Below are 16,696 nucleotides of genomic sequence, written 5' to 3'. Positions count from 1 at the left end.
TGGGGTCTGTTCTTATATTTCATAAAGAAATTTTAAAAATCTTATAAATGCTATTTATCTTTTTCCACAAAAAAAAGGCTTTAGATGTTTTAATTTAGTCTATTTACTCTGTATCATAAATTACAAACCCGTAGATGTTTTGTCTATTGTTAAACATAGTAATTGTTCCAACACAACTAGGTGCATCTTATTTAGTAAATGAATACCTTGTTAGTAAAAACCTTGTCTTTTGTTCCCGAGAGAGAACTGTAGAAACACCTTAATTACACAGATCCTGGATCAAACAGTTGAGACAGACCATCCCTTCAGACTCCCAGTGAAAATGATTCCTCTTCCTGTTGTGTGTGCTGTACTTACCATGTAAACCTTTGGTAATATTGAAGGAATCGTGTTTAATATAACCAGTTAACCATCCAAAAAGCAAGTTGTCACTGGTACTGAGGTATAAAACTGCAGAATGTACACAACACAAAACATGTATTTTATATAAGATCATCATCACTGTAATAACCTTTTTTAGTTAGGGGGTGAATTGATGGGAGTTGCATACATGTATATACAATATATAAAGTGTAGAAGTGCATCCATCTAGATTGCCATGTTTTCTCCTTATCCCAAGTGTGGTCTGAACTATAATTTTTCACAAAATATGTTTTTACGTAATGTTGGTGCATAACAGAGTCCTGTAATTGTCTTTAACAGTATTTGGCAGCTGTGAGATTTATGCAAGGTATTACAGTATAAACATTTGCAGTGTACATTCTGTAAGTTTATATGGGTTTAGCACATAAACATCAGTACTTTTAAACTTGTAAAGAGCGATCTTGTGTAGAATAAAAGGGCCCTGTTGTATACATAAATGGGTAGTGCTATAATGGAAAAAGGAATACATTAATTACTTCCTTATGGCTGAATAACTGTAACTGGTAAAGTCCTGTCGCTAGGGCAGTAAACATGTAATTTATTTATTGACAGGCTTTCAATAGCACTGCTTTGTTTCTCATCCAGGATTTTCTACACATGCTGCTGGAGAAGTTCCCAGAAATAAAGAGGTAAGTAGGATTAGTCTAGAAGCAGATGTAATATGGCACAAAGCCCAGTGAAATACATTGGTCTAATACTACATTTATTTGTGAGTATTGTATAAATATTGAATTTCCTAGAATTACACTTGTCGGTTTTTATTATTCTTTCTAAACAGGACCTCACTCGTTGATAAAAGGGTTGAAAAAGCAAAAACCTTTAAACTAATTCAGACGTTGAGTTAATAATTGTGTAAAATATACATCCAGTAAGTTAGCCTATATAACTGGGACAGTGGTACTGAGTTACTTAGTTGGCTTGCAAAAGTATCTACTGTAGGCAAAAGTGTCAGCTGATGTCTTCATGAGTTCTCCATGCTTACATGCGTGCTGTAACAGGAGTAAACCTATTCCCAAACTGTTTATATTTATAGATCACAAACAGTGTATAAATGAATGGCAGATCTGGATGCAGTAATGGCCTAAAGTGGCATTCTAAAGTTTGAAACCCTTAAAAAAAAAAAAAAAGTGGTTCTAGGTTTTTTTCTTGTTTACAGACAGAAGGTAGTACTACTAGTTTAGTGTACATTATGACCACCACCAAAACTTAGGAGTTACTGTATAATTAGAACAGTTTCCTTTTATTTCAACAATGGTAGCATGCCTTGTTTCTTACAGGTTGTAATCTCTGCACTGATTGCAAAGGCTGTTGGTTTATTAACCTTAAATATAGATGCCAACTATTTTGTGTGTTTCATTTCATTTAGACCTGCTCTTTTATTTCTTAGTTCTGTGATTCTAGATAAGTTGTTGCAGTGGTTATATAGCCATATATAGTACAAAACAGAAAGTCAAAACTAATTGTTAAGCCAGAGATTGAAACAGTGCTGGGGCCACGTGCAGCTTTCTTTTGAGACTTCATTTGTTGTTATAAATAGCAATGGCTATCCCAAAAGTCTTGAGCCCTAAAACATCAAGCTCCCTTACAACTTCAGCAGCAACCTGGAAGCAAAGAGATGTAGTTTTCTTTTTTTGTAAGAATTTGGAGAAATGCCTGTCTGTCTATCTGTCTGTCTGTCTATAATATCTCTTATAAAGTTCACCACAGTAAATTTGCACTGTAATTATGCAGTTTTTACATGGTTATGCCTTGTATTTAACATAATTTACCATGGTTTACCATGTTTTTTATTATGCTTTACTATACCTTTTTGTGCTTTATGATGTTGTGGTCAGGTGCAAGTGGTATGGGAACAAAGTGAAGGTCCAGACAGCAATTTCTCCCCAAAACAATCTGTGTTTTATTAAATAAAACAAAAGAAGCCACCCCTCTACTAGCAGTGGTATTGGGGGGGGGGGGGTTGTACCACCAAACTCCTCCCTGCAATCAGCCCGTTGCCATGGTTTATCCAATCGCTGCCTGACCCGTATCTGATCACAGTGGAGTTGTTTAGAATACTTGCAGTTACGCACTTTCCCAAAGATGTCCGACTTCCTGTTTCTGCCCACCGTCAAGTTGACCCGTCTATGGGGAAGTGCACTGCCAACGTTACCCGGTGCCCTTTCCGATCGGGAGGGAGATTTGCAGCATCGATTCTTTCTCTCTATCACAGATGCCTACCTATGGTTTACCATGCTTTAATTATAGATGATTGCACTTTGCTACTAATGCTAATCAGACTTTTTTTTTTTTTTGCTAGCCATAGCAATTATGAAGGTAGAGTGTTGTTTTTTTTTTTTTTGCGACCACTTGGCATTGTGGTTGCAAAACTGACATCAACAGTGACTGATGTTGATGTCAGGACCTCTCAGTTTGTTAATTAATTCAGGTCATGTGGTCAGGTTCTGACCAATCCTAGATTTCAAATGGTGCTTTAATATTTTGTATTTGCCTATGAAAAGGACTTAAATTAACATCCTATTAGTGGACCAGGTCCTGTCAGAGAGCTGCTCGGTTTTCTTCAGCTAGCGGCAGTTTTTTTGTTTTGTTTTTCTGTAGCATACAAGAAGTTTGCTTCATTCTCATCCCAATGTAGATATCTTTATCTATGGATACTATTATTTTATGTATTTAATACCTTAACAAATAAAATACATGTTAAACAGCTAACTATTTGGACTTCCAGTTGAAATCAATGAAGGATATTATTTTGAAGCGTTATTAAAGAATGTAGTTACGATAGTTGGTTAACACATCAGAATTGCATTTATAAATTATGTCATGCCATGGGTTCAGTGCCAGGGAGTGTAGCTTGCTTTGGTTAAAACTGTCTTCTAGCCAAGAAATCTAGTTATGTCTGCAGGATGTTGTGCCCTTTTAACAGAGTTGTTTATTATGAGCTACATCGGAGCAGATAAATACAACTGATTGAGTAATAAGAGCAAATCAATGCAGGGCATTATCACCATTATCTACAGACTAAACATTGTTAGGTTCTGGACCTCAGTCTGCTGGCAAGTGGGTTCACTTACAGCGTTTAGGGTTCCAATATTCTCCAGGTCTGATTTACTCACCAACTCCCTGGGAGCCAGAGGAAAGAAAAGTGGGGGGTTATTGCTGTCATCAGATATCGAAACTGAAGAAGCATCTGCTGTGTTTTGAGATTTCTTTAAGTACATTTTAATTCCTATGGGACAGAGTGAAGTGTTCTATATCACATTACAATCGGTCACCCTCTCGCGCCCTAGGAGAAAATAATTACATTCTCTGATTTAGACATAATAAAAGTAACCTACAGTGAAGCCTCAATTATTGAAACTAGCTTGGACCAAGGGGTGTTTGTAAAATGTATTGTTTTGGATTCTATTTCCTTGGTGAAATGAAAATATGATTCCTCGCTGTTGTTTTAGTGGAAATACTAGATACAATTTGTATACAGTAATTCACCTTTCTGTTTATTGCAAGTGGTTTACACATTTACTGTACAATTAAAACTGAGGGTACCCTTAATCCTATTATTACTGATGAACAGGGTTGAAGCCTGGTACTGTATTAGGCTGAACGGTCATGTATTCAACCAGAACAATGCAGACGACTCCCCTCTTTGAAAATGTGCTGTACTAACTGACCATGGCGACCCTACATAGTGTCATAGCAGGTTGTTTCAACTAACCCTGGAAAATCAAAGTGCAATTACCATACAGTAGCTTAACACTGTTTAATAATTTTTTGTTTTTCAAATAGTCTTTGTATTTTCTCCTCTGTGTTCTAGACAAGGCCTTACGCTTGACATGATTTATGAAGACTGGCTGGACAGTCCTGGGATGCCAAAGGTAAACCTGTGTGTTTCACTTTGAGGTACAATTTGTATGAAACATTTATATTAATATAAACTGGACAAAATGGACATTCAGTATCAACATTAAAGTAATCATTTGTGATCCATCTTGTATAACATCACTTAGTAAAGTCATGCTTTTTATAATTGCTAACTAGTTTTATGCAGTGTTTTGAGATGAACCAACAACAAAGCTAAATGCTTTGCAAAAAAAAATGATATTGTTCTGTATATAAGATGAGTAGATCTGTCACTTCAAAATATATAAATCTGCAGAATGGATTTGCTATCCCTCTATAATCTATGATTAGTGTTTCTTGGCAAATCCCCTGACCTCCTGTGCCACAGTCACAATCTCTAAAACCAAGCAGCACCCCACATTAGAAAAGAACCCCCTTTACTCAGGAAATCAAAGACACTGACCTTGTATGCCCAGGTTCTTATAGTTTTTACCAAATTAAAAAATGCTTTCCGGTTTCTTGCTTTTCCATCACACTGATGGGCACAAAAGCTGTGTTATGTCAAGAATGGCTATGGCTCTACTTGTTATAAAGGAGTTATGTGTGGTATCCAGCGAACAATTAGTTTACTGCCTGAGTGAGCCGTGCTGGATCAAGTTCACATTCCCCAGTACCCACTTCCCCACCTACACAAACAGGGGAGTGCAAATAAACAAAAGTCAGGCAGGACAGGTCTATTTTCACATCGACCCCTGCTCCTCTGCTTTATCTGACATGGATATTCAAGTGCAAGAAATAGAAGACATTGATTCACTTGATTGTTTGTGAAACTGTCTGAAAAAGAAAACTGCAGATTGTTTAAGTGTTTTTCCTCAGCCAGCTATTTGTTCCAACTCTGCGTGGGAACACATGCTGTCGTACGCCCCCTTTCGGTTTTTTTTTTTTTCATGTCTGATTTAAGACCAGGTAGTTATTCTTCAGCACGTATTGACTGGGTGTCTAAGAGGTATTGATTGGAAAAAGAAATTACTTGAGGCTGTTGGGTTTCTTGTGATGGCAGTCTGGTGAGCATTTTTTTTTTTTTACCATTCCCCCCCATTTAGAATCTGCAATGGCTGGGCATGTTTTAGATTTCTCTAATTTGGAAAGATCAGTTAAGGTTCTTCAAGGCAGTATAGACAAGTGAAAAGAGTAAAATCATTGTGACCACCAGACGTAGAGAACAAAAATACAGGTCCAGAGGCTACTACCTCCAGTTTTTATTCTCTCTAATGGAAATTCCAGCACACATAGTGTTTGATCTTATTTTGATCTGGTCACCTCACTACAAAAAGGATATTGCTGCTCTAGAACGAGTGCAAAGAAGAGCGACCAGAATTATTCCTGGTTTAAAAGGCATGTTGTATGCAGACAGGATAAAATAATTGAATCTATTCAGTCTTGCACAAAGAAGACTACGTGGTGTTCTGATTCAAGCATTCAGAATTCTAAAAGGTATTGACAATGTCGACCCAGAGGACTTTTTCGACCTGAAAAAAGAAACAAGGACCAGGGTTCACAAATGGAGATTAGATAAAGGGCCATTCAGAACAGAATGTAGGTGGCACTTTTTTAACACAGAGAATTGTGGGAGTCTGGAACCAACTCCCCAGTAAAGCTGTTGAAGCTGACACCCTGGGATCCTTCAATAAGCTGCTGATGAGATTCTGGGATCAATAAGCTACCAACAACCAAACGAGCAAGATTGACCGAATGGCCTCCTCTCGTTTGTAACCCTTTTTTTTATGTTCTTATGCTTTTAAAACACTGTAACCAAACTGCAACTAATTATTAAAAAATAGATTATTCCATTACATCCTCTATTTCTCTTATGTACCACTGTTTGTTGATGGATATTACTGCATTGATTCTCCTGTAAAAGTTCCAGTTAAAATTGATGCAATAAGTTGTTTATGCTGCAGTTATATCAATGCAAACATGGTCACTCTGTTACAACCCTTACATTAACTATTTTTTAAATTTTAAAATAGCATAATTGGTAAGATACTTCAGTGCTCAGTTGATTGTGGAATGTTCTTTTCTAATTTCTTTCACTTTCTAAAGTGTGGCTGTTTTTTATACAGTGCCTTTAATCACACGCCAAAGCTTATCTTGACCCATATGGAAAAAATATATACAAATCATACAAGCTTCTTGATTAAATGATTCTCTGTAAGTCTTATCACAAAATATATCTAAAGATTGGTGAAAATTGTGGCTATTGTTTTTTTGAAACATACATTTGTATAAATGTGTATTTGTGTGTGCATGTGTTTGAATAGTCAGGTAACCTAAAGTGGCCATCATTGTATCGTGAAGCTTTTTTTCATGTTTTTATACACAACTTTATTGGTCAAATTACAAAAAAGTTGTAGCGTGGACGTTATGCAAATTAGTTGCATAACGCATAGGATCATGGGTAACCTGTAACAGAGGAAAAAGAGGCAATTGAACGTTTGGGGGAGGGATGTTAAAAATGTGGGGAAGAGACCAGGGGGTGTATGCTTGTGTAAATAGGGGATGGGACTGGGTGGCGGTGGTTTGGGGTGAGGGCCGGTGGTCACTGTGAGAGAGGGCTGCTTCTCTGTTGTGACCCTCCCTGTTTTACAGTGTTCAAGCAGACACCCTTTGGGTCTTCTCTTTTTCTGCTGCCAAGCGCATCAGTGTGATCGCTTCTGGGGAATCTTTGTAAGGGCTATCCATAAACCCCTGTCTCGTCACAATACTTATATGGTGGTTCACATGGCTTTGCTTGTATGAGGCACGTATGCAAACAGTACTGCCTTGTACAACTGAAATTATAAGAAACTGGCTAAACTGGTTTATACAAGTTTGCTTATATGAAACATATATGTAAAGTATGTGCTTTTTAATAAATGAATTATGTATACATATATTTTTCCATATGGGGAGTGAGGCCAAAAAATCCTGCTAATGGTCTGTCTTAGCAGACCGTGCTTTCCCTTATACTGTAGAGTACAGCCCAAACTCCGCCCCTGCATGACTGAGGAGTGGAATTGCAAACAGCAGTGTTTGATTACAATGAGGTCTGTGCTTTCAGACTTCTGGAGGATTGAGTCAGTGAAAGGATTCAACAACTGGATCACTTGTACATGGTAACAGGAAAGGGAAGAAAACTTAAGGAACTGAACTGTTTTCTCCAAAATCAGCATCAAATTAAGGGAAGATTAACTTAAAGGTATAATGTATGTTAATCATGTGGATTTTAAAGAGATGATGTAAAAGCTCTTTTCTCTGCTGTTTGATCCTGAGAACAACCTAATAAGGGCTTTTTCCATTCATTAGATGTGCTGTGTGCCGAGGTACTGTACACGCTCCATGAAACAACAGCAAGCCTTGCTTTCTGAGCTGTAAAACTTTTTTTTTTTTTTGTATTTATTTTATTCAGCCCTTGTTGGAGGAGAGCGACGCTTGGCTTGAAAATCAGTTGGTTCAAGAAGTAAAACGAGAGGTGAGATGGAGTTTGGTTTCTGTTGTATTTACTATTGTATTAATTTAAAGACTAAACTGTTGGTGTGTAATGCTTAATGATGCATTCTTTGGTACATGGTAGTAGACAGTGATTTTGTGTGTTCACTTAATAAGAAAAGTGCTTTAGTTTTCTTACAGTTTTAAAGGTTTGTTGGATTTGAAATATTAACAGCCTGGGGTTGATTCTATAGTTTCTAATGCACTGCTTTGGCCAAGAGGTCAGAAATGAATTGCTTTTATCGTTGCATCTTTAACTGCCAAGGAGACGGATACCCCTAGCAGCTTAAAATATTATGTGATCATGCACAGAGGTGACTAAGTGGGATCACTAAGAGAGTCTTTTTTCTTTGCCCTCGGGAAGGTATTTCTTTCCAGTGAAGCAATGGAAAGTGTGTCTAAAGTATGTTTATAGTTTCTTACTCATGCTGTCTGGATTTCTTACTCAAGCTCTCCTGTTCTCGATTTTCTAACTTTGAACCTCTTCTCACCTAAACTGCAGGTTGCAAAATGGATTCAGTTCAATCAGAAGAACCGAAAGGGCACCAAACGAAAAAGGAGAGCGGAGGAGCAGGTGATCTTCAAAGAGGTAGGTACATGTTTGGAAGCTTTAAATAGTTTTGCTGCTGCCATTCTTAGTTGTTGTCTTGAATACACTTCAGTCTATAAACAAAACTACTACCAAATAGTCAGTAGGAAATGGATTTTTATATCCCTAATATAATGACCCATTTTTTTGTTTTGTTTTGTTTTGTTATGTGTTGTTTGACCACTGGAGACCCCAAGTTGACATTGTATGTTTTTTATGACATGAAAAATGAGTTAGGAACATCTGCTGTCACTATAGGGGAACATATCTTAAGTATGAACTGGAACTCAAACCTGTTAATGGATTAAATCAATGTGATATGCACAAACGTGATCGGAATTCTTGAACAGCACGTAAGTAAGGTCTAGTAAAGTTTTATACATATACAATGCTTAATCCATCAAAATATACAAAAAGAGTGTATATATAAATGAGTGGGTATTATGGTATTTGTGAATAGGGATCATTATTCATTTGTGAGTATAGCAGTCGGTTTTGTTTATTTCAAAAAAGTCTAAGGATTGTTTAAGGAATGCAAAAGCATCAAACAGATGTTGAACAGCCAAAAGTAGGCGATTTTTATTACCAACAAAAAATCCCTTTGCACTACTGTTATTTTGAATAAAAATGAGATAAATTTGTTATGTACGTTATTATTTGCACAGTTTATTGGCAGCATATATTAGTTAGTTTCATGTAAATTAGTTTTAGTGAGTAGTATTATAAAAAGTAGATTTTTTAACAGATTGAGGAAGGGGTTCGTGTAATTTGATAGAAATAAATAGTCAGAACACTTATTCCTAGTTCCCTGTGCAATGCAGCTGCTATAAAGGAAAGGAAACATATATTACAATAGCTCTATGCCCCTCCACGTAATCTATCTACAACTTTTTAATCTTTCCTTGTCCAATTACATAACAAACAACTGTGTTGTTGGCACACCAGTTATCAGTTAGAATGTGTAAGGAAAAATGTCAAATAAAGGGTCAAACCTTAGCAGAATCAGATGCAATGTTAGTGTGTTTATACAGGTTATGATTTAATAAAACTTGTTTTGTAGCTGCAAGGTTCTGACTCTTTGCAATATGGGCCCTTATTTGATATCCGAATATATTTTACCATTAGGTGCACTGTAAGTTCTTGATTCTTTGTAATCCCGTTTTCTGTGCATCAAACGGTAGCCTCCCACAACGCGTTCCCATAAATGAGGCTGTGATTTCTAAATTAGGAGACGCTGTGTGTTGAAATAGTTTGAAGTTTACAGATAATGACATCACAGATACTTATTGAGGTTGACTGCCAACAGGCATCTCCTCCTGTGCAGCTGAAGGATTAAGGCCCCTTAAATGTAAAACACAAGGTTTATGCAGGAAAGAAGGGATTTTTATTGCCAAACTTTTAGGTGATATTAGTCACGCTCTCCTGGTTCATTTTGTCATACTTTTCATCAAAAGGTATTTTAATGAGACTATGTTCTGCATGCTAATACACATGTGAAGGCCCATAATATTGCATTACAGCGGCTGGTATTTAATGTAATAGAACTAACATTTCCCAGAACCTACTAGAGAAGGTTAAGTATCATACTTACTTAAACAAACAAACAAACAAACAAATGTAACCACAGTGGTCTCATTTCTGTTGTTGTACATACAGTGCTATCACATTAGTGTACACTGGTGATCCATTACAGTACATTGGTACCATAATACAGTACAATATTTGTGTGCTGACTTCCAGGGCCTCTGTGCTATTTTTGTTCCAAGGGCCATTGTGCTATTGCTTATAATGCTGTGGTCTGCTTACAGAACTGCAAGTGTTTTCACTGTAATACTGTGATTTTTTTTTATTTTCTGTAAATTTAAAACAATCCCCAATTAACCTTAATGCTGCTATCCAATACCAGAGCTTGTTCTAGCAACTAGTCACTCTTACTTAATTTGCAAAAACAAAGGCAAAACAATTCCACCACCGTACATACAGTGCATCTTGATAATTGTGGTAAGTGATAATTCGGTGAAAATGGAAAAAGACTCTTATGTAGATTTGTGTATGTTATTGTAATTGTATCAGTATAATTATATTACAAAAGTTGCAATTACACAGAATGCCTTGTGTAAACGTAATGCCACTTTAGCACACTTCCCTTATACATTGTTTTTTTTGTTTTATAAAATGAAGATAAACTGTAAAAGGAAATCTTTTTTCTTGTGTTTGCTTGAAATGGCTGCACTACAGAAAATACCAAGTGCAGCTGGATAAAAACAGGAAGCCCTCCTGAATATTAATCAAAGCTCTGTCACATTATCTGCAATTTTTAGGGTCATCTAGAGGACTGAGTTATTACTGTTATCTTTCAGATTATTTCTCCTAGCCTGGAGTTGGGAGTTGGCATTTTTTTTTCCAGCTAATTTGTAGACATTAAATCACGGCCAGTGCTGGAGAGAAAGTGCCCCTGCACATTGTTTAGAAGAAGAATGCAGCTGTTCAGTAAAAATGGAGCACATCTACACAATGAAATCAGTGATCATCTCATGCATATCTAAAGCCATATGGAAAATCAATTGTTGTGCCTCATCAAAGAAAAAAACAAAGAGGTAGTCACCCAGTGTGTGTGTGTGTGAGAATGTGATGCTGTCATTGTTTCAATTTGCGTTTTTTAAACACAGTCAGGGTACATTTATAAAATGATGTATTTTTAATTAATATCATACATCTTGTTCTGTGTATTTTTTTCTGACAGAGAATAAAGAGGCCATTTAGTCATGGTGTCTTGTTACATTTTAATAAGCCATCTCCACTTCAAGCAAACCAGAAAGGAACGCTTACTTTGAAATAAGAAAAGTTACCATCAGTAAAGCCCTAGGACTGCTTTAAAAAAAATTGTGTTTTGAAATGAAAAGCATTTAGGTTTATTATAAAGTAAGCAGGATACTATAGCTTAACATGGCAGCAATGTATTGATCACATGTATGTACAACTTAGGATACAATAAGGGCCACTTAGGAGGTCAAAATCCAGAGGTAGCATACAGTATTTGTCCAGAGGAGCTGCCAGCAACACATCACATGATCAGGATGGTATAAAAGAAGCTCTTAATCCATCTGCTGGCATTCACTAGGCTGAGCCTTTAACAGCTTGTCACCCCAGTGTAAATGAAAGGAATGCTGCAAGGTGTGGTCCCTGCACAAAGTACAATTTCATCCGGATGTTTTAAACAAAAATGGGACAATGCAGTTCAAGGTCCGAATGCTGCAGTATTTCTTCAGTTTTCATAGAAGTGTTCCACTAGGGCAATGTTATTTTATACGCAGGGTTTCATTTTCAGATTGTTTCCCAAAAGGTATTAAATGTGCCTCTGTAACCCTGAGCCACATATAAACTGCTTGGTTTATATTTACAACAAAATATAAAGTACTGAAATAATACTTGCCCTGTTTTGGTTTGGTGTTCATGAAACATATCTTCACTGTTGATAAACAAGTCTGCTTTATATTCCTGAAACGACAGTATTTAAACTTTACTGCCATTAGGGGTGTGCAGAAAATACTTTCTTCAAGAATTATTGTCACAACATTTGCCCTCCGGATGGCCCTACATGCATTGAGTAAGCAGTAAAGCTAAACAAAAAATAAATAAAAGTCATATATTCAGATTTTATTTTGGGCACATCCCGAACTGTCAATACTCTATGAATATTTCCAATGCTACGTTATTTATAAATGTCAATATCAAATAAAGTGTTACTACAGATTTTGTTTGTTTGTTTAGTTCATTTTTCCCTGATTGCCCTTTACACTGTCACTGTAGTGTTATGCAGCTTTTTCTGTCACTTACACGCTGCAGGATTTTTTATGTGTCAGGTAAATAGACATAAAATGGTACCTTGCCTCAACTGAATCAATTGTGTATGTTGTGTTTTTTGTTAGTAGACACTGTGGGTAGACAGAGTGCCATACTTTTATTTATTTTTTGTTAATTTAAGTCATCTTGTTTACTGTTTGGCAGCACAAAAATGTCAGGTATTTATTTTGGTCTATTACTGTACATTTTAATCAGCCATTCTACCTTGACACAAACCAGAAAAGAATGTTTAAAGACACACTATTGCCCCTTGCGCCACTCAAAATCTTTATGCAGAATGTAGAATGGAAAATAGATATACTGTACTTTGTATTTCCCCCTTACAGCAAATTAATTATACTGCAGTATTTTGGGTTCAGTATATCTGCTTTGGTACTGCATACTGCTCACAGTACATGTGCAAACTGTTCACATGTGCATTGTTCTACATTAAAAAAAAAATGTTTTGGTAGTACTACAATATATAATTTTTTTATTTTTAATTTAGAATCGCCAGTTATTTTTCTTATCTTCTCCCCAGTTTTGAAATGTCCAATTACTTTTTTTTATTTCAATCCGGCATATTGCTGCCACCCCCGCGCTGACTCGGGAGAGACGAAGACGAACACATGCGTCCTCCGAAATTTGTGCCTTCAGCCATCCGCTTCTTTTCTCTTGGCCACCGGAGGGCCACGCAGCTCTGGGCAGCTTACAGGCAGGCCCGCAGGCACCTGGCAAGTCTATAGGGGTCGCAGGTGCACGGTGAGCTGAGGACACCCTGGCCGACCTAGACCCTCCCCACCCGGACAGCGCTCGGCTAATTGTGCTCCGTCCCTGAGAACTTCATTCCACGGTCAGCAGTGGAATAGTCTGGACTCGAACTGGCGACCTCCAGGTTATAGGGCGCATCCTGCACTCCACGCAGTGTGCTTTTGCTGGATGCGCCACTCAGGAGCCCCTAGTATAGTATATTCTTGTAATTATATTTTTCTATATGTTTTTAACCCTGATGGCTGTTGCCTCACAACCTGATATTGAAGTACTCCCAACCAGAGATATTCTGATTAATGCTGGTCATTCATCTGTGTAAAATTTCAGTTATAACATATTTTGTATTTTATACTGTAGATGGGGACAGGAATTAATGTATTTGTGAACCCCATAGGACCCTAAAATAGTGTTGTGATTCAGATAACTGGACTGGTAAATCCACTGTGTTTTCTGTTACTGTACAATATATAATTATTTTTTGTAACTGGTAGTTCAAGCAATATAAAGAACCAAGCGGATTGTGACAAAACTATATAAATCAAAGCAGATTGTTGGATGGTCTGTCTTTACAGCCAAGACTTTACTTTAGGTAGGATTTGACATTTACAATTGTTTTTTTAGGTCCTGGCTCAAAATAGTGGTCACAATTGCTGAGAAAAAATGCTGTTATGTCTACAAAATATCAAGACTTTCTTGCCAAGAATGTGTTTTTTCTGAATTCCCAGTTCAGTATACAGTATGAAAAGAGTACAATGGATTGCTCTATACTTTGCAGTTAAATATTCCCTGTTTTACATGATGTGAAATCCTAAAACAACTAGTGGTTGGAATTTCGAGTAATTTAGTGCTCGAGTACTCGAGCGTTAAAAATTTTGAGTACTGTACTCGAACCTCATGCCAGACAATATTATTCTACATATGTGCCACAAAAATTACCACTAACACTAGAAGCGCCGCGTTTATACTCATACCTAAAACCACCACCGGCAGTCATTATCACGGTACATTTTAAACATCATCAATATTAAAATGAAAGACAAACTATCGGATACAGCCCAAAAGTTTTATTAAAGCACATCATTTCAAATATCTGCACAGCCGAAACGCTGTATTTAAATTAACAATTAAACATAAAAGAGTTTATTTTTTAACTTACCATATTTAAAGCACTACTTCAAAGAATGAAAAAACTTTAATAAAATAAACATTTTAAAAGAAACTAGTGTGTATAGGTATCTGCACATACAACACTGTAAAAACAAAAGTAGTTTTTAATTTAAAACGAAAGTAACATGTGTTAGCTCTTGCGTGTGTCCATTCGGTGCAGCACAGAATCCAGGTTGAGATGCTGCAGCCTGCAGCTTTGCAGTTTTCTGATCGAAATGTTTCTGGGGAAGCGCTGTGGCTAGCTTCAAGATGAAATCTCTCCTACTGATATTTTCCCCAGTGCATTCCTTGTACAAAACGAAGGAATTGATGGCTGCCAGGTCCAGTAGAGATAACAACAGGATATATATATATATATATATATATATATATATATGTAGTAGGTTATATTCAAAATAAAAACGTGTATTATTACAGTCAGCCAAAATTACGGCTTTGTTGCTAGGTGGGCGCACTTATAACTTCCTTATTTTCGTGATCCTGCCTTTCAAACGCCGTCGGGGTATTTATTTAGGAAAAGTCATAAATTGACAACCACATAACTTTCAGACACGCAGAGTAATTTAAATTTGAAAACCTCAACCCATCAAAATGACTTCCGTGGCTAGTGATAAGGTGGTATACGTGAATAAAATATTGTAACGACCCCTGGTCTTGAGGTTCAAAGCAGGAGACAGAGACTGGATCCAGTCGCTAACAAGTCAGGACCACACCACAAAAACAATAAATCCTTCCTTCTGTCTCTGTCCTAAAAACTCTTTCGGTTGCTCTATATCACACACACACACACACACACACACACACACACACACACACACACACACACGAATCTAGTGGTATGGTCCCACCCCGGAACAATACAGATAATGTGAATGCACAGGACCACATGAAACTAAAGTCTGCCAACCTGAACTGACCGGGTCGCTACAATATATTGAACTTACATCCATGAAGAGATATTATTTAAATTTTTTCGATTACTCGAGTAATAAATTACTGCTTGAGTAATTATAATTATTTCACGTACTCGAGTACTCTAACCCACCCCTAAAAACAACCTGATACTTGGTACAAAGTCAGAAAGAACCAAGGTCCAGAAACCTATTGAAAAGCTATAGTACTAATAAATGTTGAATTCATATCTAAAGTTGGATTTAAAAGCCAGTCCCTAGCCAATATTGGATCCATGCCGTGAACAAATTTGTGGCAGATGTCAAAAACATGAAAACTAAATCAAGCTTTATAAGGTACTTGTTACCATGATTGAATGTAATAACAATAACAAGAGAAGGTATTGTTACAACTGGGAAGTTAGATGAAAACACAAATGTGTCAATATTAATAACCAATCGTTTAAATCCGCTTTGATATAGAGAAGCCATAGTATCAAAACGTCAAAGCATCAGTCACATAGCTTTGGTTGCATGATGTTAGGGCCTTCAATGAACAAGTATAGTGAAAGCAAGGTAAAGTATACAGAGGTGTGGATAGTAAAGCACATACAAAGGTATGATGAAGCCTAGAAACCATGGTAAACTATGTGAAATATATAATACAAAGATGGGAAAACTGCACGTCTCCTACATTTGATCATGTAATGCTGTTAGCTGACAGGTGGAATATTGAAGTTTTGTTGTACCCACTCTAGAATCAGAGAACATTATATATATATATATATATATATATATATATATATATATATATATATATATATATATATATATATATATATATATAATTTACTTTAATAAGCAGCAGTATGTAAACATATTGTAATAATGATTATTAAGGTCTAGGGAAGATTTTTCCTTTGTTGCTTAGTTGTAGTTTTTGTCAACAAACATACATTTCCATGTGGTCATAATCTTACACTGAAACACAGAAGCATCTGGAAACATTCGGACACTTAAGACATTGCAGTAAGATTATATTCAGTACGATTGGTTAAAATATCAAATGATGACAAGGTGTATTATGTACTGTTAAAAATGATTAATCCATTTTCTGATCCAAAGAAAGTGCAGTCTCAAAAGCATTCAGCTATTAATTCACTCAGGCCTGGCTTCTTTTTAGTTTCAGTATTCCACAAGCCCTGTTAGCCGACAGATTGTGGCATTCGATCAAGGTTACCCAAAAATGATTATTTAGACATTTCTTACAGATAATGAAGGCGTGAAAGTCAAGGTTTTAAAGTTGAACTTCCTTATAAATAAACCACTTTGTACTTTCAAATACCTACTTACTTTCAGATCATTTTCTCAACCTTTTTGCTAGGAGGTCATGCATTGCACTGTAGATTTTTGGTAGCACTTTATAATAATGTAATGTATTAAATAATAAACAATGGCCTCAAATTCAGATGGATTTCTGTAGAATTGCATATTTCATGGATGCAGTATATGAATAGCACATGTTTTGCAGTTACATTATAATTAATTATCACATTTTCAAGCTGTAGATCATAAAAACCAGATTACTGGCAAGTGGCCAAGCAAGCCACTACCACATTTATTAGGTTATGCAATGCCCAAGACCTTG

General features: G+C 36.4%; 1 protein-coding gene across 2 annotated transcripts in view; it reads left to right on the top strand.

Moving 5' to 3' along the window:
- Nucleotides 1-16,696, top strand: part of LOC117411702 (aminopeptidase O) — a 73,588-nt gene that overhangs the window by 28,906 nt on the left and 27,986 nt on the right. For both annotated transcript variants that reach the window (XM_058993155.1, XM_058993166.1), the window contains 4 exons: nucleotides 1,009-1,052; nucleotides 4,235-4,295; nucleotides 7,709-7,771; nucleotides 8,291-8,377. In XM_058993155.1, coding sequence (XP_058849138.1) covers nucleotides 1,009-1,052; nucleotides 4,235-4,295; nucleotides 7,709-7,771; nucleotides 8,291-8,377 — 255 coding nt within the window. The remainder of the gene's footprint in view (nucleotides 1-1,008; nucleotides 1,053-4,234; nucleotides 4,296-7,708; nucleotides 7,772-8,290; nucleotides 8,378-16,696) is intronic.

This window comes from Acipenser ruthenus, chromosome 2 (assembly GCF_902713425.1).
Source record: "Acipenser ruthenus chromosome 2, fAciRut3.2 maternal haplotype, whole genome shotgun sequence".
NCBI lineage: Eukaryota > Metazoa > Chordata > Actinopteri > Acipenseriformes > Acipenseridae > Acipenser > Acipenser ruthenus.
Note: the sequence above shows the minus strand (reverse complement) of the source record. Positions and strands in the feature narration are given on the sequence as shown.